The sequence below is a fragment of the Zonotrichia albicollis genome, chromosome 7 (assembly GCF_047830755.1).
Source record: "Zonotrichia albicollis isolate bZonAlb1 chromosome 7, bZonAlb1.hap1, whole genome shotgun sequence".
Classification (NCBI taxonomy): domain Eukaryota; kingdom Metazoa; phylum Chordata; class Aves; order Passeriformes; family Passerellidae; genus Zonotrichia; species Zonotrichia albicollis.
The window spans coordinates 35,322,314-35,340,610 of NC_133825.1; the positions used below are offsets into that span (position 1 = coordinate 35,322,314).

An 18,297-nucleotide genomic window follows, 5' to 3' on the forward strand; every position below is an offset into this window, starting at 1 on the left:
TCTCAAAATTGCTGAAATAAATAGAGCAAACATTTTGTTTTAAAACACTTGAGTGGTTAAATATTGTTTTGGATTAAATGAAAATTTCCTAATTCCTTGTTGAAAGTTGCTGCTTCATTCTGCTGAAGTATCTTGCTTTGTGAAAGAGATGAGTTTAAAGCATTAATGAATTAACATGGAGGTAGCTAATGTTACTCCCATTTACTGCATGACCTTAACATTTGTAAAGGGTTAACAAATTATTTATGTATTAACTGATTGTTAGCATGGTAACAGATGGCTTATAAGCAAATCTAATGTCATCCATTGATGTGCTTAGCAAATGTTAAGGTGTGTAATAACCAAGTGTGTAAAATGTTTATAGCACTCTTTGTGGGTTTGAATTTTTTTTAACTACTTATAAAGATAACTTCTAGTTTTGAATCATGATGCCCACAACAGTCTGACCTAATTATTTCACCTCACTAAAGAACTCTCTTGCTCATGTATTCTCTCCAGGATCGTATTGTTTCTTTCTGTGACAATAGAAAAAAAATTGAGAACAGTGAGACCTCTGACAGGGTTTTTCTTAAAACTCACAAAGCCTGAAGTAGCAGCTGACTGTGTGGCAGGAAGACCAAGAAAGAACAAGAGAGTAGAGAAAACAAAAGTCAGGAAGAAGAAAAAGTAGGACTTTTATAGTACAGAATGGAGGGGAGCTATGGCATTTTCAAATACAGCAATGCAACATGACCATATGCCCATGCACTTTCTGCGGGTGAGATTTTCTGCAAATAAAATCTTGAAAAGGTTGGACCAGATTGAACATTGAGTGGTGAGGGTCCTCAGGTGGGTGGCTCCTGCTGCTTTTGGTTGCAAGTATGTGAAGCTGTACCTGTGACTTCTGAGTACAGAAATCAGCCATAATTCTCAGCAGATTTTACAGGTGATGCAAGTTTCTGCAGACAGTCTCACCTCCCTTGTCTAAACAGAAACACACTCTTCTGACATGGTTTTGATGCAAGTTTCTGCAGACAGTCTCACCTCCCTTGTCTAAACAGAAACACACTCTTCTGACATGGTTTTACTGAGTAGTAGATTACTTACATAACATTTCTTTCTTTCTAGGCAAGGGAGAAGTACCTGCTGTTGTGTATGCCATTCAAAACCACTTGAAAATGGATTGTAGTTAATTTTACAGGTTTTTTTAAAGGCTTCACTTTTGTATAGGAACTGCAAAGTTTTCTTGCAAATCATTTTCCTTGCACAGTAGCTTTGTTCAAATATAAACATGAACTGGTGAATGTCTCAAAATATAGCTCAGTCCTTGGCTCTGCTGGACATGTAGAGCAAGGAGAATCAATTTAAAAGAACAAACACAATGAGAAGAACTTTTTTTATGAATACAGGCATGCACAGATTCAAAAGGCAATCATATGAAATGCATCGTTTTTCATACAACCTACAATTTTGTTTACCTTTTCACATACAACATTTATATATGTGATTTATAATTGTCCAGAAATCAACTAAAAAACTCCTGTATTTCTGTTTTCTGTGTCACTCTTACTGATTGATGAGGTCCTACTTGATGGTGAAGATTGAGTTCTTGAGGTCATGACCTTGTAGTTAGTGCTATTAAGTATCAGTCTGCTTTGCTGCAATTCTTCAGCTCTTTTTGTATGATGAGCTTCTCTCTTCTGGGTTGATGAAGTCTTGTAAATATTATTATTATGTTTCTACTTTAATAACCAATATTACTCATTTCAAGTATCTCAAGTGATCTCAAAGAAACTGGTCTCAAGATTTACCCTTGAGAAACTGCATTATTTATACTTCTTTAGCAGATTCTCTTGGGCACTAGCAGTTCTTTCCCGTTTTGCCATTTTCTTTCTTACCTCAATTGCACAGGTTACTTTTTTGTTTCCATTTGTGTGGTCACTTTGCCTGCAGCAGCATGTGAAATGCTCTGTGGAAGTCCTTGTTAGATCAGCCATGTCCTACTCTTTCAAGAAGCAGGAACCACCTTTTCCAGGGTATTGTGTCAACAATGCATAATGCTACGTTATTTTTGCACTGTGCTTTGTAAGGGACGAAATCCTTGAATTTCAGTCATAAAAACTAGAAACAGTGTTTGTCATCTATAGTTTCATATCCTGCTTCAGTTGTTGCAGTTCTTTGATTTTTATTTTGCTGGTCAGATATCACAGTGCTGCCATTGTGAGTTGGACTGGCTTTAGTGCTTCCACTGACGGCCTCACTGACTCTGGCTCCTTTTGATTACAAGGTTGCCATGCTCCTCATCAGGTGCTGAGTTGGATAGGTGATATTGCTTTCTCTTCCTATTTATCTGTCTCCTCTGTTTACCCTTGTTTGCCTGATTTTCCTCTATGAATGTGAAGAGCAGTTATGGAGGCTACATTATTTTCTCCTGACTTCTGGTGTTTTAAATTTTTTTTCTCAGTCTTTCTAGACTTCTTGTAGACATTTGTTGTCCACGGTATTCATGCTGACCTTTTTACAGTTTCCCTGAATATGTGTAAGTGGCTGAACATCCTGGTTCTTTCCTTGTCGCAATATTTTCTTAAGGTGCCTGTCAGTTTTTATTACTCTGTGCAAAAAAAAAAAAAAAAAAAAAGAGAATTCTGTTGCAAATCAAATAGGCTTTTATTTCATTTTTCCTGTCTGTAGCAATCTTTGCTAAATTTGCCATGTGCTAAGCAGTATAGCTCTTATGATGTAAAAGGAAAATGCTTTTCCTGTTCTTATGAATATGGTTTTCAATTTCTGCATAAAGAAGGTTTCCTTTTGGTTAATTGGCTGTTCACACTTGTACTTGTGTCTTGTAAGTGATTTCCGAATTGTTTTAATTAAATCCAAATGTGCAGCAGTAATTTGAATGCATAACACCTACCTGACAATACAACTGCTCATGGCCTCTTCTTATCTAAGGGGAAGAATTTCTTATTCTCGTTATTTTAAAGAATTTTAATGTAAGTGTTCAGGCATTTTATATTAGTTATTCTTTTCCTCATATCCTCTATGCCTTTAAGCCCCTTAGGCAATAAAAGATGGAAGTATGCATAGCATGATTCAGTTACTATTTTAATATATTATCCTATGAAGGTAATATATTTAATAAATTAATTCTGAATTTGTTATTAAATTGAACTTTTTTTTCATATGTGGAATGATTCAGTACTTGCCACTGAAAAAATTATTTTATTTGTAAAATTTAATCTGAATTGGAATTGCTTGCATATAGTTGATCTGAAGAGTTGCTTCTAATTAAAACATAATCTTGGACTGGCATTTTTTTTGCTCTGCTTTTGTCCTTCCTTCCTCTAAGTGGAGCTTGATGTTACAAGTGGTTTTTGGATTGCTGCTGTGTGCTCTTTCCTGCTTGTTCAGTTGCCTATATGCAGCCTTTGTCAGGTAATTTTGCTGACAATCAAATAGCAAATATTTTTTAATTAGAGTTTCTGACATAATGACACTTCAGGAAAAGGTTTGCCTGGTATCTCACTGGCCATACAGGAGTTTTCAGCTCGTGTTTAGAAGTAGGTGCACAGCTTGAGAAAGCCTGTAATTCTATTTCCTTCACATGAAGGTGTCTGAGGCAGTTTGGGATTCTGTGATGGATTATGTCCTTGATAAAGTCCTAGGATGGGCAGGAGTTGCTACCTGACTATTCTCAATCCCCTTAGGAAGAATGTGGCAGAGTGGGTTGTTGTGTGCCACAATTATCATGCATATTAATCGTGCTATATAATGGTATAAAGTTAGGATTTGGGTAGTTCACATGAGTAATTGGTAAGTAATTAGTAATTAAAAGCATTATTACAACTAATAGGTTAATTTTTTTCTTTAAATCCTGCTGGATGCAAAGTGACATCACACTGCAAAGGTGATATCACCTCTTTGTCTTCTCTGGGAGCTGTTTTTCATTGCCAGTGTTTCTGGCTTGCTTTAGGCCTGTGAGTAAATATTGGTAAATAGCCCAGTGCCCCCAGGCCTCAGGAACAACAATCCCCACTGTACCATTTCCTCTTCTCAAATGGAGCATGACTGTCCTCTCTCAGTTCTCCAGATCTTTAGGTAGGAGAGGATCTTGTCCTGTGTGAGCAGATGAAATGTGGTATCTCTCTTTTGTTGAAATAGCTGCTGGAGTTCTGGCACCTACAAGATTTTTGTTAGGAGGCACTATTTCCTGAGCACAACAGAAATGGAACAGGAGTGTGACATGGAATGTGCCAGTTAGATGTTATGTTAGTCACATTTTTCTTAAAAGCACTATGATTTAGGGTGAGAGACAATATTTTGTCTGCATGCTTAAACATCTCAGTGACACTTCTTTTCCCCTCTTACCAATATATTCCTTGTCACTGATGATCAGTAACTGCAGACAAAACCAGTTTCAGATAAATCCTTGAGTCTCCTTTGCTTGGTGGCCATAGCAAATGAAGCCACTGGGCAATGGTGCTCAGAGATCTGTTTGACAGTGATTGCTTGTGTTCTTTTCTGTCTCCTATTTTGTCTCGTTATGCTCTCATACCACAGACAGACTGTACATCTTTGAGACAACAGCTTCCTTATACAACATGTCCATTCAGTCTTACATTCTGTGGTCCAGCCTGCAGAGTGGGATTATTGAGCTGTAGCCTCCCCAGTACTCTCTCCTCCTCTGCAGCTCTGCAGTGCTTTCATTTTGTGATTTGAGGTTTGCACTTGTGCTGATTTGTCTGGCAAGGATTTCTTAGGTCAATGTTACTTTTTCCTTGCAATGGGACACAGGCAACATTCTACTGAGCAGAGAGGTAGAAGCCCAAAGGTGACTTATCAGTGCTGAACTCTTGCACAGCAGGCCAATGAACCAGTTAAATTATGTCATTTTAATAGCTCAAGGGTATAATGAATGGGCTTGTAAATTCTGCTGCTGACATCTTTTTTTTCCACTTGCTTGTTTTTGTGAATTGATGGTCATCTTGGGTGTAACTACTTTAATCCTATATTTTACAAGTGTTAGAGCTGTTTGTTACTGGAATCAGTCACTATAATAGAAAGTGGATACATCAGCTTTTTGAGATGCATTCAGCAGCAGGACTGATGAGCAGATTTTTATCTAAAGCATCACATTGAACAAAATATGACTAAACATAAATCCTGTCACTGAGTGTTCAGTCAGTTGTACTGTCTGCAGATCATTCCCTACAGCAGTGTAATGGCTGTAAAAAGAATAGATGTTTTGTTGATTCTTCTGATTTTTTTTTTTTAATTTGTTGTTGTGGGGATTTTGTTTGGGTTTTTAAAATATGTTGTTCAATTGCTTTCATGGCAAAAGATGATGCTTGAAATAGTAATTGTATTATATGATCATATTTCTGTTTGCAAAGATGGAAGCACGGTAAAAGATGGTGTTCCCCATTGGAGCATTTGACTCTTGGTGCTTGACTGCCATTGAATGCAGAAATAACAATAGTGATCATGTAGAGTGTGCTTGGCATATTATAAAAATGTGTACTGGAAGAAGAACTAAGTTATCAGCTGTTTTTAGGAAAATGCAGTGGAAATTGAATTACTTTCTTCCTCCACTTTGCAAGCAAATATTGAATATTCAGGAACTCGACAGGATAGTCAAGTTTAGTGAGTGTGATAGCTATAAAACTGAACTCTCTTCTATATATTTTGAACATTTACATTAGAGGTGTGCAAAAAGGGAATCTCAACTGCAAAGTAAAGGGGCATTTGAACCAAATAATATAATTTTATTCATTTTTGTAATTCTGTATAATGCTGATTGTGATTGTATCTCTTCATATTTCTGTGCTTTTTAGTTAATCTGAAAATTTAAATTACAAACACTTCACTAAAAGATTTTAGAACTCAGAATTTATAGGCTGTTAAAGTTTGAATACAACTTTACCTTTCTTGCTGGAAAAATTGCTTGAGTAGGTCAAGTTTTCAAGGCTTTTGGATTCAGTCTGAGTTCTTGCATGTTAACTATGAAAGTTTATATAACACACAAAAGATGACTAACTAACTTGAATTTGAAATATTATTTTTCAGATTACATAGAAATGTTTCCATCATCTTTATACAGTAAGATATAATTTTATATGTGTATTAGTCTTCCTTATTTTTCTTAGAAGCCTTCTAAATAGGCTTTAAAAAATTCACCTTTTGCCCAGTGAACTTCTGAACACCTATGAAAATAAAATCTGCTACAGTTGGTAATCTTGAAAAACGAGAAATGTATAAGAAATTGATGTGTTCTGTGCACACTCCAAGAGCAACAACAACATAAGAAAACATTCCCCAATTTGTTCCAGTAAAGGAACACAATAAATCCACCTTAAAAATTAATTGGAAAGGTAAAAAAGAAAGTGGAATTCAAATAAAATTCCATTAAAACTTGGTGCTAGTAGTTATACCTCACTATGGGCATAGACAAATTTACTGTATTGTTCCATCCTAGCTATATTTTATGTCTTCTAATTTGTTTTGGTTTATTTCATTTTTCACTAAATCCAATATAAGGAAGAATTACTGAAATTTCTGGTTGTTCTAGTTCTGTCTATCTGGGTTGTCAGTCATGTTGTTGGCAGCATTCCAGCACCAAGCTGCAAAGGAAGTAACACTTGCTATGTACAATTTTTAAAATTCTTTTGGACAGTGATAATTTTACTTTACCAGGTGACCATATTGTCAGATTTCCTATATTTTGAAGGACTTTTTAAAACTTCTCTGAGAATGCAAGTGGGATTGGGCATCCATGTGAAGCTGTGAGGGGTGAAGGACTGCCCAGTGAGCCTTTAGAGCGTGCTGGATGTGATCATTCACGTGCACCATCATGGCATGTTGAGCATGTCCCAAGCTAAACTTCAGAATTTTTTTTTTGCAGTTGTTGGTTTTGCTATTTTGAATTGAGATACTGAAACAAGACAAACTTGTTTTCCTTGTGTTCTTAGTAATTAATTACCTGTGCTGCAGGTGCTAGAACAGAGTGAGTGAGCCCTGTTGGAAACAGTGCTGGCACTTTACCCTGTCTTTATTCAAAGCTGTGCTTCCATTGACTTCAGCTTTTGTTGGCAATGCTCAGCAATCCTGTCCAGCCAAATCCAGGTTTATGGATAAATAAAATAACACAGCAGTGACCCCTGTGAAGAAGTTTGCATTGATAGGAAAGTTGTTTAAGCCATAAGAGTTTTAGCTGTTCCCTAGATCTCATTGTTCTGATCAAAATACTATGTGTAATGTCACGTAGTCAGGCTCTGATGACTCCTGGGAGCCTCACTGGAGTAGTGGTGTTCTGGAAACAGTTAATATTCCTGTGAGTTGAAGCCATCTTGTTGCTCAGCAGAGTTGGGTTGTGTTGTGCCACATACTGGTGCAGAAAGCTGAAAAATCTAGGGCAGCATGAAAATGAAGAGTGCTGAAATAAATTACTGGAACTGAGATAGTGCTCAGAATATAGGAAGCTTAGTAGGAAGTCGGTGAACTGAAATATGTAGACCCAGGGAAATGTGTCTTTGGGAAGGTCAAGATATCTGAGGATTTGTTGCTTGCACAGTAAAAAAATATGCAGCTGAGGGGTGTCTCTCAACTCCATGTGTATTTTATGGTATGGATGTAGATGACCATGCCAACAAGGATTAAAACATGCAACCTTGTATTCCATGGTTAAGGATTCTGATTATGGATGATAGCTGGGCTTGGGCACCATGAATGAGATTGCTGACATGCATTCTTAGGGTAAAAACTTGTCCCTTTTTAACTGCACTGTAATGAATCATGCTCAAGTGTCTTTTCTGCCATAATCCTCTGCAGAGTCAGAAGAAAATGATACAGCATCAGGTTTTGGAGCAAGATGCATATTGTCAGTGTCTCTGCCATGGGATAGGTCAGTCATCTCCTTTTGTAGCTCATTAGTTCCAATTACTTTGGGCTACTGTTCAAGCTGAGAGTTAATGAGGAAATCAGGCTGTATTAAGATCTACTTCTCACCTGTTAGGTCCTAGCTATAGATTTGATCTTGACATTGTCATTTGTGATGAAGTCATATCTTTTTTTCTCATTCTCAATCTTTCCCTCTCAGCAGTAAAGACAAGGTTTGTGTATCTACTGGGAGGGACCTGGAGTAGTGCTGGGTATGCCCTGCCCTTACATGCCCCTGCCGTGAGTCTGAAGGGATCAGAGCAAAGCCTACCATGTTACAGGGTACAACAAATTGGAAAAAGTTCTTTTTATTTCAAATGTTACAAATGTGTCAGTACTTCAGTACTTCTAAGTAATATTTGTTTCATAAATATCTTTCAAAATTACTTTTGCCTTCCTGGAATTTGGTGATGCATGTATTACAACTCAGCCATCTCCTGGAGTAAGTGACACAGGCATCTGTCCTGGAGATAAACAGACCTCTTCAAAGCACTGTTTTGATTCATTCCCAAGCTCGTTCATTATGTGTGTTGGAGGGAGACTGGAGACTTGTGAATCATTATCATGGCTGTGTAATTAAAGACTAGCATAATACATATGCACCAAAGTGTAAGATTCAGATAAAATGCACATTGGTATATTTTCTCATTTTATTTTAGTGCATTGACTCTGCAGTTATTTTTGGCACTTACTCTTTGGTTTTGATTTTTTTTTAGGTAAAATGTTATAGACACTCTGTGATGTGACATTTTTTTATCAGACTTACAAGTAAGATATTTAGAGGTAGAAAGTTGAGACCCAGCTCCAACTAAAGGTCCATTTCACTTTGTGATTCTTCAAAATCTGATCCTGATATGCATTTGTGTTTTCTCATTATATTGATGTCCACTTTGAGGAAGTCCATGGCATAGATGAATGTAGAGATAGCAGCCATGAAGGGCTGGGATTTAAAGTTATGGAATGCATCTCTTCTCTAAGAGCTGTTATTACTAAACTGGTTTTCTTTCTTTCAAGTCTGGATAATTCTGAGAACTGAAATATGCTGCCATATACACCAGCAGCTAACAGGGAAGGAGCTGCTGTCTGCACACAGCAGAAATACAATCCAACATGGGCAGGCTGGACTTAATCTTTTGCTGACTTAATGATTATTGTGTAGCCAAAGGCAGTGCCTGGTAGCTGGAGATTTCTCTTTTATCCATAATGCAGTTTATCTAAGTAGGTCTTAGGAGCTTTGTCTTCTGTAGGAAGATATCCCAGCAAATCTTCCAAACTGGCTGGATTTTAAAACTTCTTTAGCAAGTTATTTATTATGCTTTATCACTCTGTATTTTGTATATCTTTTGATTTTAGTTCATGTTCCTAGTCCCAGAACTTTCTTGCAAAATCCTCATGTGCTGCTAAGGGCTTTTATGAATTGTTTATGTTGTTGGGATTGTTTGGCAATAGATTGGTGGCCTATGGAAACAATGCAAAAGGCAAATCCAGGAGCTGGAACAGTATCAGCTCACAAAACCAGGAGAACCTGTTTGTGCTGAGAAATGAGGAAACATAATTGTGTGTGTGTGTGCAGAAGCACCAGTCATCTTGGAAGAAATCGCTGAATTTAGAAAACAGTTTTCAAATCTGCTGAGTACAAATGAGTTGCTACTGAAATGAAAGCTACTGAGAAAAATGGTAATAGCCCTTTTATTTAGGAGCTAGAATGTTAGCCCTTACTTGTGTTTTATCACCCACACTGCAAAGTCTGTGGTCAGCACACGTTATACTTATGCACTGCCACTCGTAAAATCTGTTGTGTCTAAAATTTCTTTTACTAGATTTATCTTGCTCAAGTGCTATAATGGCAAGTGTTATAATTGCCTGGTAAAGGGTTTTGATTAAATTGATCTTCCTGTGTTTAATGTAGGTCTGTTTTAATCTTGAAAATATATTGCAGGTTTGTGTGCCCCTGAAAAGGTTAGGAAGCTGCAGCATTCCAGCAAGCCTACCCTGCACAGCCTTGCTGCCATGCTACAATTTCTTTCTCCCTTTTCCCCCTTGTGCTCAGCTCCTTGGCAGGTTACAGAACAAAGCAGGACCTCCCAGGGATTTGCTACTATAGCAGCAATGGTTAAAATATAACATACGTATGTTAATAAAGGCTAATTAAATTCAATTTGTAGGCTGTGTCCTCTTCTGAACTCAAGCCTTCTGACCTCTAAGACTGTAATCTCAGGAATGTTTGAAGCTGGAATAAACTACCACTGTGGCAAAAGCTTCAGTCCTGCCCTTTAGCTCTCCTGCCAGTGCTGGTTTTGCCAGCTCAGCTCTGCTATGGCTGTGTAGTAAACCAGGTCAGGGCACACATCTGACTGAAAAATACTTCCTTACCTCCATTTAGGATAAAAGCTGTATCTTTGCATTCATATTTTCTCTTCAAAAGGATGGTGTAGTTGGGTATTGAAGCAGCTGACCTCTTCACTTACATGCAGTACATATATCTAAAAGAGGCAGATAAAAAAAGCCAACAAAAGTACTTCGTTTAAAGGAATTATGTAAAACCTACTTAATCAATTTACTAATGCATCACTAGAATGGTTTTTTTCATCAAAGTTAGTGCTTTTTGTTTTTGATTTACCCTTGCATTTTTTTAAGGAAGCGATTATGAAACAAACTCTTCTCTACTAGTGCATATTACTAAGAAGTGGGTTGTTTTAACCAAATAAAGTTTTCTTTTTGGAAAAAAAACCCCAACCTCAGTACTTTGGATATTTTTGTTTGGTTTGAGGGTTTTTTCCCGTAGGATCTACTTTGAATTTGCTGGACATACATACATTTTATTTTATGTTTCAGTGTATTGCTCCATTTGGATAGGGGAGCAAGTACTCTTTTAAATGCAGTATACAAATGATGGAATTCTAAGCAGCTGTAGAAGACAAGAATCATCAACAAAGAGAATTGAAAATGAGTGAGCTCATTTGAACTTCAGTACTTAGTATAGCTTCTAACAGAAATCAAGTATTATTCTTTGAACATCATGTTTGACTGCCAGAAATTCTCAATAGATTAAATAAATGTGTATAGACAATAATGGTAGTCCACTTATAGAAAATACAACATTAGCACACTGAATAAGGGGAAATTGGGTCTTCAGTTTAGAGTAGGCACTGTGGGAACATGAGACTTTTGACAGTAAGATTATCTGTATTTCAGAGTTTTCTGTAATAGCAAGCTTTTAATGATGTGTATTTATTTTAATTCCAGAACGGGAATATTAAAACAATGATGAATTTATGCAAGTATTCTCTCCTTTAGTTTTATTTAAAGACAACCTAAGAACAAGATGGTTCAAGAGAAATAGTATTTATTAAGGCAGAATTTTATTACCTTTTCTACGGATACTGCTTTTTCTCTGAGGATTTTAAATACTAGTTTTGCAAGCAAGAATATCTTATAGTAACATGGAAAAACATTGTTCCAGGAATTGTGGGAGCATATTACAATGAAGGTTTCAGTTTGCAGGGTAGGATCTTATACCACTTTTTATCAGCTGTAGCATAATATAGTATACAACACCCCCCTTTTTTTTAATGGTAGTGATGAGAGTAGGCAAACAAATATTTTTTAACAGCTGGGTGACCATAAGGGGCCACTCTGTTATGTTGTCTGATAGTGTACAGTACTCTGGATACATGGGCATTGGTAGATTGTTTCCTCCATGGAATTGTTCCTGAACTTTGCAACTGGTTGTTCTAGTAGGCCTGCTGAAGACTGATTCTGGGGTTTGTTTTTTTTTTCTTTTCTTTTTTCCTTTTACTTACCAAAAGCAGAAGCAGAACTACAGTGTATTAAAAATGGGAGGTTCAAACATTACAGACCAGCCCTTGCTCAGGTTTTTGAGTGCCTTTCAGTGGAAGTGTTATCCTAGCTTGCCTCTATTTGTTCTTGCACCTAGTGTACTTTTCTTAAACCCATCAGGTTAATGTTAGACATTTGAAGAATTAATTGGTAGTTTCTGGCACAAAGGTGCTTGCTGGTGTCTTGAGCATTGCTTGCTTCTGCTCTGATATTAAGGTAGCACAGTGACAGGAAGCAGATGATGAAGCTGTAAACCAAATATCTCTGAAATAATTTAATTTCTCCTGTGTAAGCATTAATACTGCTTTATTTCTAAGTTCTTATTTAAATGACAATATTTAGAATTAGCAGTTGCTTCTATGTATATTTTTAGAAATACTTAAAAGCCTCTTTGCATAGCTGTACTGGGGAAAACAGCAGTTGCAAAATGAAGGGTATAATTTTAAACTGCAGACATTTTTTTTCTTATAGAAAGTTCTATCAAATTCTATAATCTAGAATTAGATGCTAGAATTTATATAACAAGAAATGAGCCTATGTTAGAAAATTAAATTTTTCAATAACACTTGTCTTTTCTTCCTTTTTTTTTTTGTTTCTTCTAGGACCGGAATAGGCCCTATGACACTTTTAACTTGCACTCTTTGGAAAATTCCTTAATGGATATGATAAGGACTGATCATGAGCCTCTGAAAGGTAAACACTACCCTCCCAGTGGCCCACCAATGAGTTTCGCTGATATAATGTGGAGGAATCATTTTACAGGTTAGGAATATTCATATGTCCATGCTTGCTTGGTGTTTAAACAAAAATCAGCTTTTCAGTATTTCTATAAACTTTTTATTAATGAATGAGTTTCCAGTTTTGTGAAATTTCTGTTTTCCCATCTTAAGATAAACTTCTCTACTAGGAAGAGAAAGTGAAATGTCTACCCATTTATTCTAAGTGTACAATCATAGTATTATCTGGCTGGCGTATCTGAAACATGGGATTTTGTACCAACAAATTGTAGAGCAAGATCTCTTGCTGCAGTCACTTCAAAAATATTTCATTTGAGTCCAATTGTTGTGTTCAACATCTTTTTAAAAGGTTATACTAAAGTGTGGATTATCAGCTAGGATGCACTGGTCCTAAACCAACCAGTGTGTCAAGGTTATTCTCTATAGTTAATTTCAGGTTTCTTTTAAACAAATTTATCTTAATTTGGATTTCAAATTGTTAGGGGAAGCCAAAAGATATTAGCTGTTGTTAAGTGCTGGGAAAGTTGTTCATTATTTATGCTGTTAAACTCTGTTTGTTCTACCAGGTGTTGGCATTAGGGATGAAACCATTTGCAATACTTGGCTGATAGTATAGTAAAAGGTGTGGCAGCATTTCATTGAATTCCTGATCAACCTGCACCCTCCTTTGTCTTTATCTTTCACTGGTTGTGTTTAAAAATAGGTGCACATTCTTGCTAATATGCATTCTTGCTGACTTGTCAGACTGAGGATAGTTGTAAGCCATATACTAAGGAAGTATTGAACAAGAAATGATTTCCAAATACTGAGTCAGAACACAAAGAAGAAATTTAGTTATGTATAGCACTTCCTAGCAAAAGCTTATATACATGTTTTTTGACGTCATGACTGCCTCATTTACTCTCCATTGTAAAAATATTTTTTCTTGGTCAAAAATACCGTACCTTTTTTGCCATATCTTCTAGATACAGGTTTTATTCACAAGCCAAACAAACTGGCTTCTTTACTCCTGTTGTCTTGAAATTTGCTGTGCCATAGCCTTCATGTGTCTTTAACTATTATTCATCTGTCTGAAATGGCAGGGAATACAGTCTCATGTCTATTCTGATCATAAACTCCTGAAATAAGGGTTAAAGTCAAACTTAAAAAACCATGCTCAACAAAATTGACATTTCCACTGGATATATGCTTCATGTGGCTGGCATTAGCATATTAATAAAATTCAAATGGCTAGTAAATACAATTTATTATTTATTGTATTTTGTTAGATATGTTGTAATTTAGCTAAAACTCATTATTTTTATGGGGTTTTTCAGTATTTATTTACATATACAAATAGAAACTAATTTTTTAAGAATGAATTTCCACATGAATCTTAGTATGGAAAAAGATGGGGTTAGATATTGGACTGGATATTAATTATTGAAGTTGGTTATTGTGTAAAGTTTAAATTGATCTTTTCCATTTGATAATGGGACCGTTAGCTTTACTTTTGCTCTAATAAGGGCTTCTGTCTCAGACTGGATGTGCTCTAACTATTTCATTTTCTCATTCAGTGTTTCTCACCCATTTTGGCCTTCCTCCCTTGCTAATGAGCTCACTTCCACTCAGCAGCTGTTGGAGAAGTCTGTTTTTCTGTTAGTTACCTCCCTGCCTATGGGTTTCCCCCCAGTGATACTTTGCTTTCTCTGTTTCTTTTTTCTCTTCCATCTAAGCACAGGGCTGACTTTGCCAGCCCCCAGCCTGGCCCTGGCCTCGAGTGCCCTTTCCCTGTTCCTGTTTTCACGCTGCAGTGTGGCTGGGAATATTCACAGGAGCAGCTCTTACAGGACATGTTCATTCTCCCTCGCAAGAGGTGTTGCTTTCCTCTGTGTTAAACAGATCTGTGTTCCTATTTTAGCTGAATCCTTTTCCTGAAAACCATTCTTCTGCAAAAATTGATTTAGTCCTGACCTCACTTTCTTACTGTATTTTTGCTGTTTCTTTTTCTATGAAAATTGGTCTTGAATGTTTTCCTGTACATCCCACTACTTTTTCTCTACAAAAGTGCAGAAGGTTTTCAGCTGCTGTCCTTCCCTGCACCTTCCTCACATTTCACTTTCTTGTCTTATAAATTCACTTGCTTTTTCTTATTTATTTCACACTCCTCTGGCTCTCCCCCTTAAAGTAGCAGGACACTTTAGTCTGTTAGCACATTCAGAAAGTAAGTGATCAGTTCTGCTTGCTTTGGCTTGCTCTTAAGTCATTGCCAAATTTTCATTTATTTTCGCCTTGAAACTTTTTTAATATATTGGTTATGTACTTCAGCTTAATTTTTTCAGTTCCTTGTAGACAAGCCCATGTGAATGTCTCTTGTGTGAAATTTCTGGAATATTATTAACTTAACCAACCCTCTGAGCTAGTTCCTCTTCATTTTACCAACTCTGTCTTTCATAGTAAACTGCTTATTCCCTTTAAATCTTTACTTCCTCTTGCATCTGATTGTCCTCACTTAGGTTTGTGCACTATTTCTTCTGTAGATACAAAAATCCTAATATAAAATAAAAGCAATGAGATGGCTTTCAAATGACTTCTTAAAATTGTTCTTCTTTTGGTAAATGAGCCCTTTTTTCTCAAACAATCACAGTTAGCAGCACTTACAGGTCAGTTTGCCATACATTTACTATCCAAATTTTAAGTGGAAAGTATGAAAAGGGTGAGTACCAAAATCCTCTGATTTTGAAAATACAGGAAGATTTGATTCTAGAAAAACTGTACATTTCTTGAGGCCTCCAATGCATGTTACAGAGCCTGAAACAGGTCGATGTTTCAGGATCATTTCACCCTGCTGCTGCCAGCAAATACTTATTTTTAGAAGTACTGTCTGCATATGTATTAATGAGTAAAATATTGCAGGCAGTTTATATGAAGTTTGAAACTTTGCTTGAAACATCATCCTTCTTAGCATGTGTGCCCTTCATGTCCCAGCAGATACTTGGAACAAAAAATAATTCTCTTGGGTATGGAATGAGAGCTCTTGATTAGAATGTGGGTGGGAGGATTAACCATAAAAGATTCTGATGGGAAGACCAAACTGAAATGCTTCTGGGATATTTTGTTCTTCTTTTGGGGTCTGAGTTCCTCATGCTCTGTTTGGTTCAGAGGAGGTAGTGGAGAAGCTCAAGGTGAGAAAGAGTCTCTTGTTTGTAGTTGCTGAAGCTTCATACCCTTCACTGTCTGAGGTATGGTCAGGCTTTGTCCTGTAGGCCATGGAAATTGAGTTTATTTCAAGGTCACCCAAGCAATCGGTTCTTTTAAAGCATGATCCCCTTGACCTTGAGAGGACATGTGATTAAGTGGCATTTTTTGGGAGGGACCATTTTATTGCTTTCAAGTGTGGAGCAGAGCCAGTCTGAGAGATTATTGGTAATGATCTGACCCTCACTCCTGCAATGCTGAGTTACCCACATTGAGCCAGGCTGATGGGCAGGCTGGCTGGGTGCTCTCCAGTGAGGACAGCCAGGGTCACTCAATCACTCAGTTCTTTTTGTGTATTTTTGCTGTAAAAGAGATTTGAAATCTAGCTCGGAGTTTTCTGGACCTAAATTACCAGCATATCCATCTAAGTTGCATTTTATCATGAGCCCAGTCTTGGGAGAAGGTGCTCAGTGTCAGCTCTTGTTTTGTTTCTAAAACTGATTTCTTTTTCTCAGTTTTTCCTGCCAGATAGGGGAGCCCTTCTGTATGTTCCTGGCTTTCTGTCCTCATAGTCTGGGAACTGTGCAACTTTAAAAGTCATTTGTCATTTTCATACTTTGAGATTTAAGGAATGTAAATGAATTGAAAAAGAATTCTCATTTTCGTTTGTCCCAAGACTTCCCTACCTGCTTTCTCTACCATCAAGACCAGCTTCAACATCTTTCTTTCAGTCAATACTTGTAAATACTTTCCTTCTTTCAAAAGGAGGGAAAAAAGAGGGCAGAAGTTGAGTAAAGGAATTGTTAAGCTTCATTTGGTTAATGACAAATCACAGTGTACAGCCCAGGGTATCTGGCTGTTCCCCATGTCAGTCATAAGGAGACCTCTTGGACAGAAATGTGCAGGATCTCCAAAGATGTTTTTCTGAAAAGTCGTATTTATCTTCTGAATGGCCAATAAAATATATTATACACTACAAAAGTATGAGTGACAGTTTTGCTTTAATGAGGAAAGGTTATGTTTGCATTCTTTATTTGCATTCTGCTTTGACCTGAAGGTGTAGGGCAAAAGTAAATTATCAGAATGGCTATGGGTAGATGCCATTTATCACTGACCAGAACATTTCTTTCCTACATAAAAGTGTCTCTTGTCTGTGGTGTAATATGTCACTGTTGCAATATGTTTATCCGTGTCAAACTATTGCATTACAACACAAACAGAGGTATTCTGATCTATAAAAAATATTTTGATCAGAAGTAACTAGCAGCTGCCTTTGTTCTATTTTTAAATAATTAAATAAAATATTTCAGCTGTGTTAGATCATATGCTGTGCACATGTGCTACTGACAGGTCATGAAACTAAGTATAAAACTGAGGAAAGAAATCATGTCCTTCAAAGTATTTCTTTTACATTTACTGTTACACTAGATAACAGTAATATTTGCTTATTTATTCTAAATCAGAACAGAAGCAAACTTTGTAATTTACAAATCTCCACCTAACAAAAATTGTGGGTTTTTTAAAAGAAGTGTGACACAGCTTCAAATATAAATAATTGGAGACAACACATGTACAGGGAGATTTCAAGAGTAGGCTTTGTAATAGATCTAATTTCAATGGATATCACACTGTAGAGAGATACACAAAGCATGTGTTGATTGTGTCACAATATTTCAGTAGAGATCAAGATGTTGAATATAAATGTACAACAGTTCACAGGCAGAAATAGCATCTGTGGGGAAACTTTTTATCTTGATTTTCTGTACTTAATGACACTCATTTATTTGTGAAACATAAAACTGAAGTTACTGGATTACTACTTCATAACTTTTGTAAAGACTCTATCAGGTCATATGAAAACTCAGCAAAATTTAGGATTTCTTATTTACATTTAAATTACTCACATTTTTGACAGCCAAGTGTTTGAAGATTATATGCAACTTAAGACTGTTGGATTCTGTTCCACAGAATGGACCTTCACTTTTCCACTTTAATTTCCATTCATTTCAGTACATACCACCTGATTTTGTTCAGCTGTAAGTGTTCCTAAGCTTTTTGTAAGCAAAGCACTAAGTTTGCCACATGACCCAAGAAAAGTGAAGGTGAATGGATAATATTTGTGTTTGCAGTTGGCAGCTGAACACAAAGGTCATGCAAATAGAACAAATGTTGTCATCTCAGTGCTGGGAACGGCGCTACACTGTTGGAGCTTTTTGCAACACTTTCAGCAGGAAAAATAGTGCAGTGTTCCAGCATTTCCCAAAATCTCAATGCTCATGAAAAACAGAGTGAGCCAACAGATGTGTTTGCACATGTATTTGTGTTTAAAATTAGGCCCCTCGTGCTAATCCTTTTGAAGGAAAGAGAGTATGTTGCTTTTCCATTTGAAACTCTGCTTATTTTAAAAAAATCCTCTTTAATTTTTTTTTTCAGGACAGAATAAGGTCATTAGATGGTTCATATTTTTAAAATTAAATAAGTGCCTCTTGCAACAATCTGTAGTATGGTCATACTTCCCAATTTGCTGCTGGCAAACAGCATGTCCTTGTTTTTGACCTGCTGAATCTGTTTGGTCAGGAGTGGTGGGGGTTTTTTATTTGCTTTGTTTGGTTTAAGTGATTATAGAGAT

The 18,297-nt window shown here is 36.6% G+C and overlaps 1 protein-coding gene across 11 annotated transcripts in view; it reads left to right on the forward strand.

Moving 5' to 3' along the window:
- The window catches only part of CPEB3 (cytoplasmic polyadenylation element binding protein 3), a 79,056-nt gene that overhangs the window by 15,829 nt on the left and 44,930 nt on the right, over nucleotides 1–18,297 (forward strand). For 8 of the 11 annotated variants that reach the window (XM_014275595.3, XM_014275599.3, XM_026799705.2 and 5 more), the window contains one exon: nucleotides 12,357–12,516. In XM_014275595.3, coding sequence (XP_014131070.1) covers nucleotides 12,357–12,516 — 160 coding nt within the window. The remainder of the gene's footprint in view (nucleotides 1–12,356; nucleotides 12,517–18,297) is intronic. The other 3 variants (XM_026799703.2, XM_026799707.2, XM_074545009.1) reach the window with 1 other exon arrangement.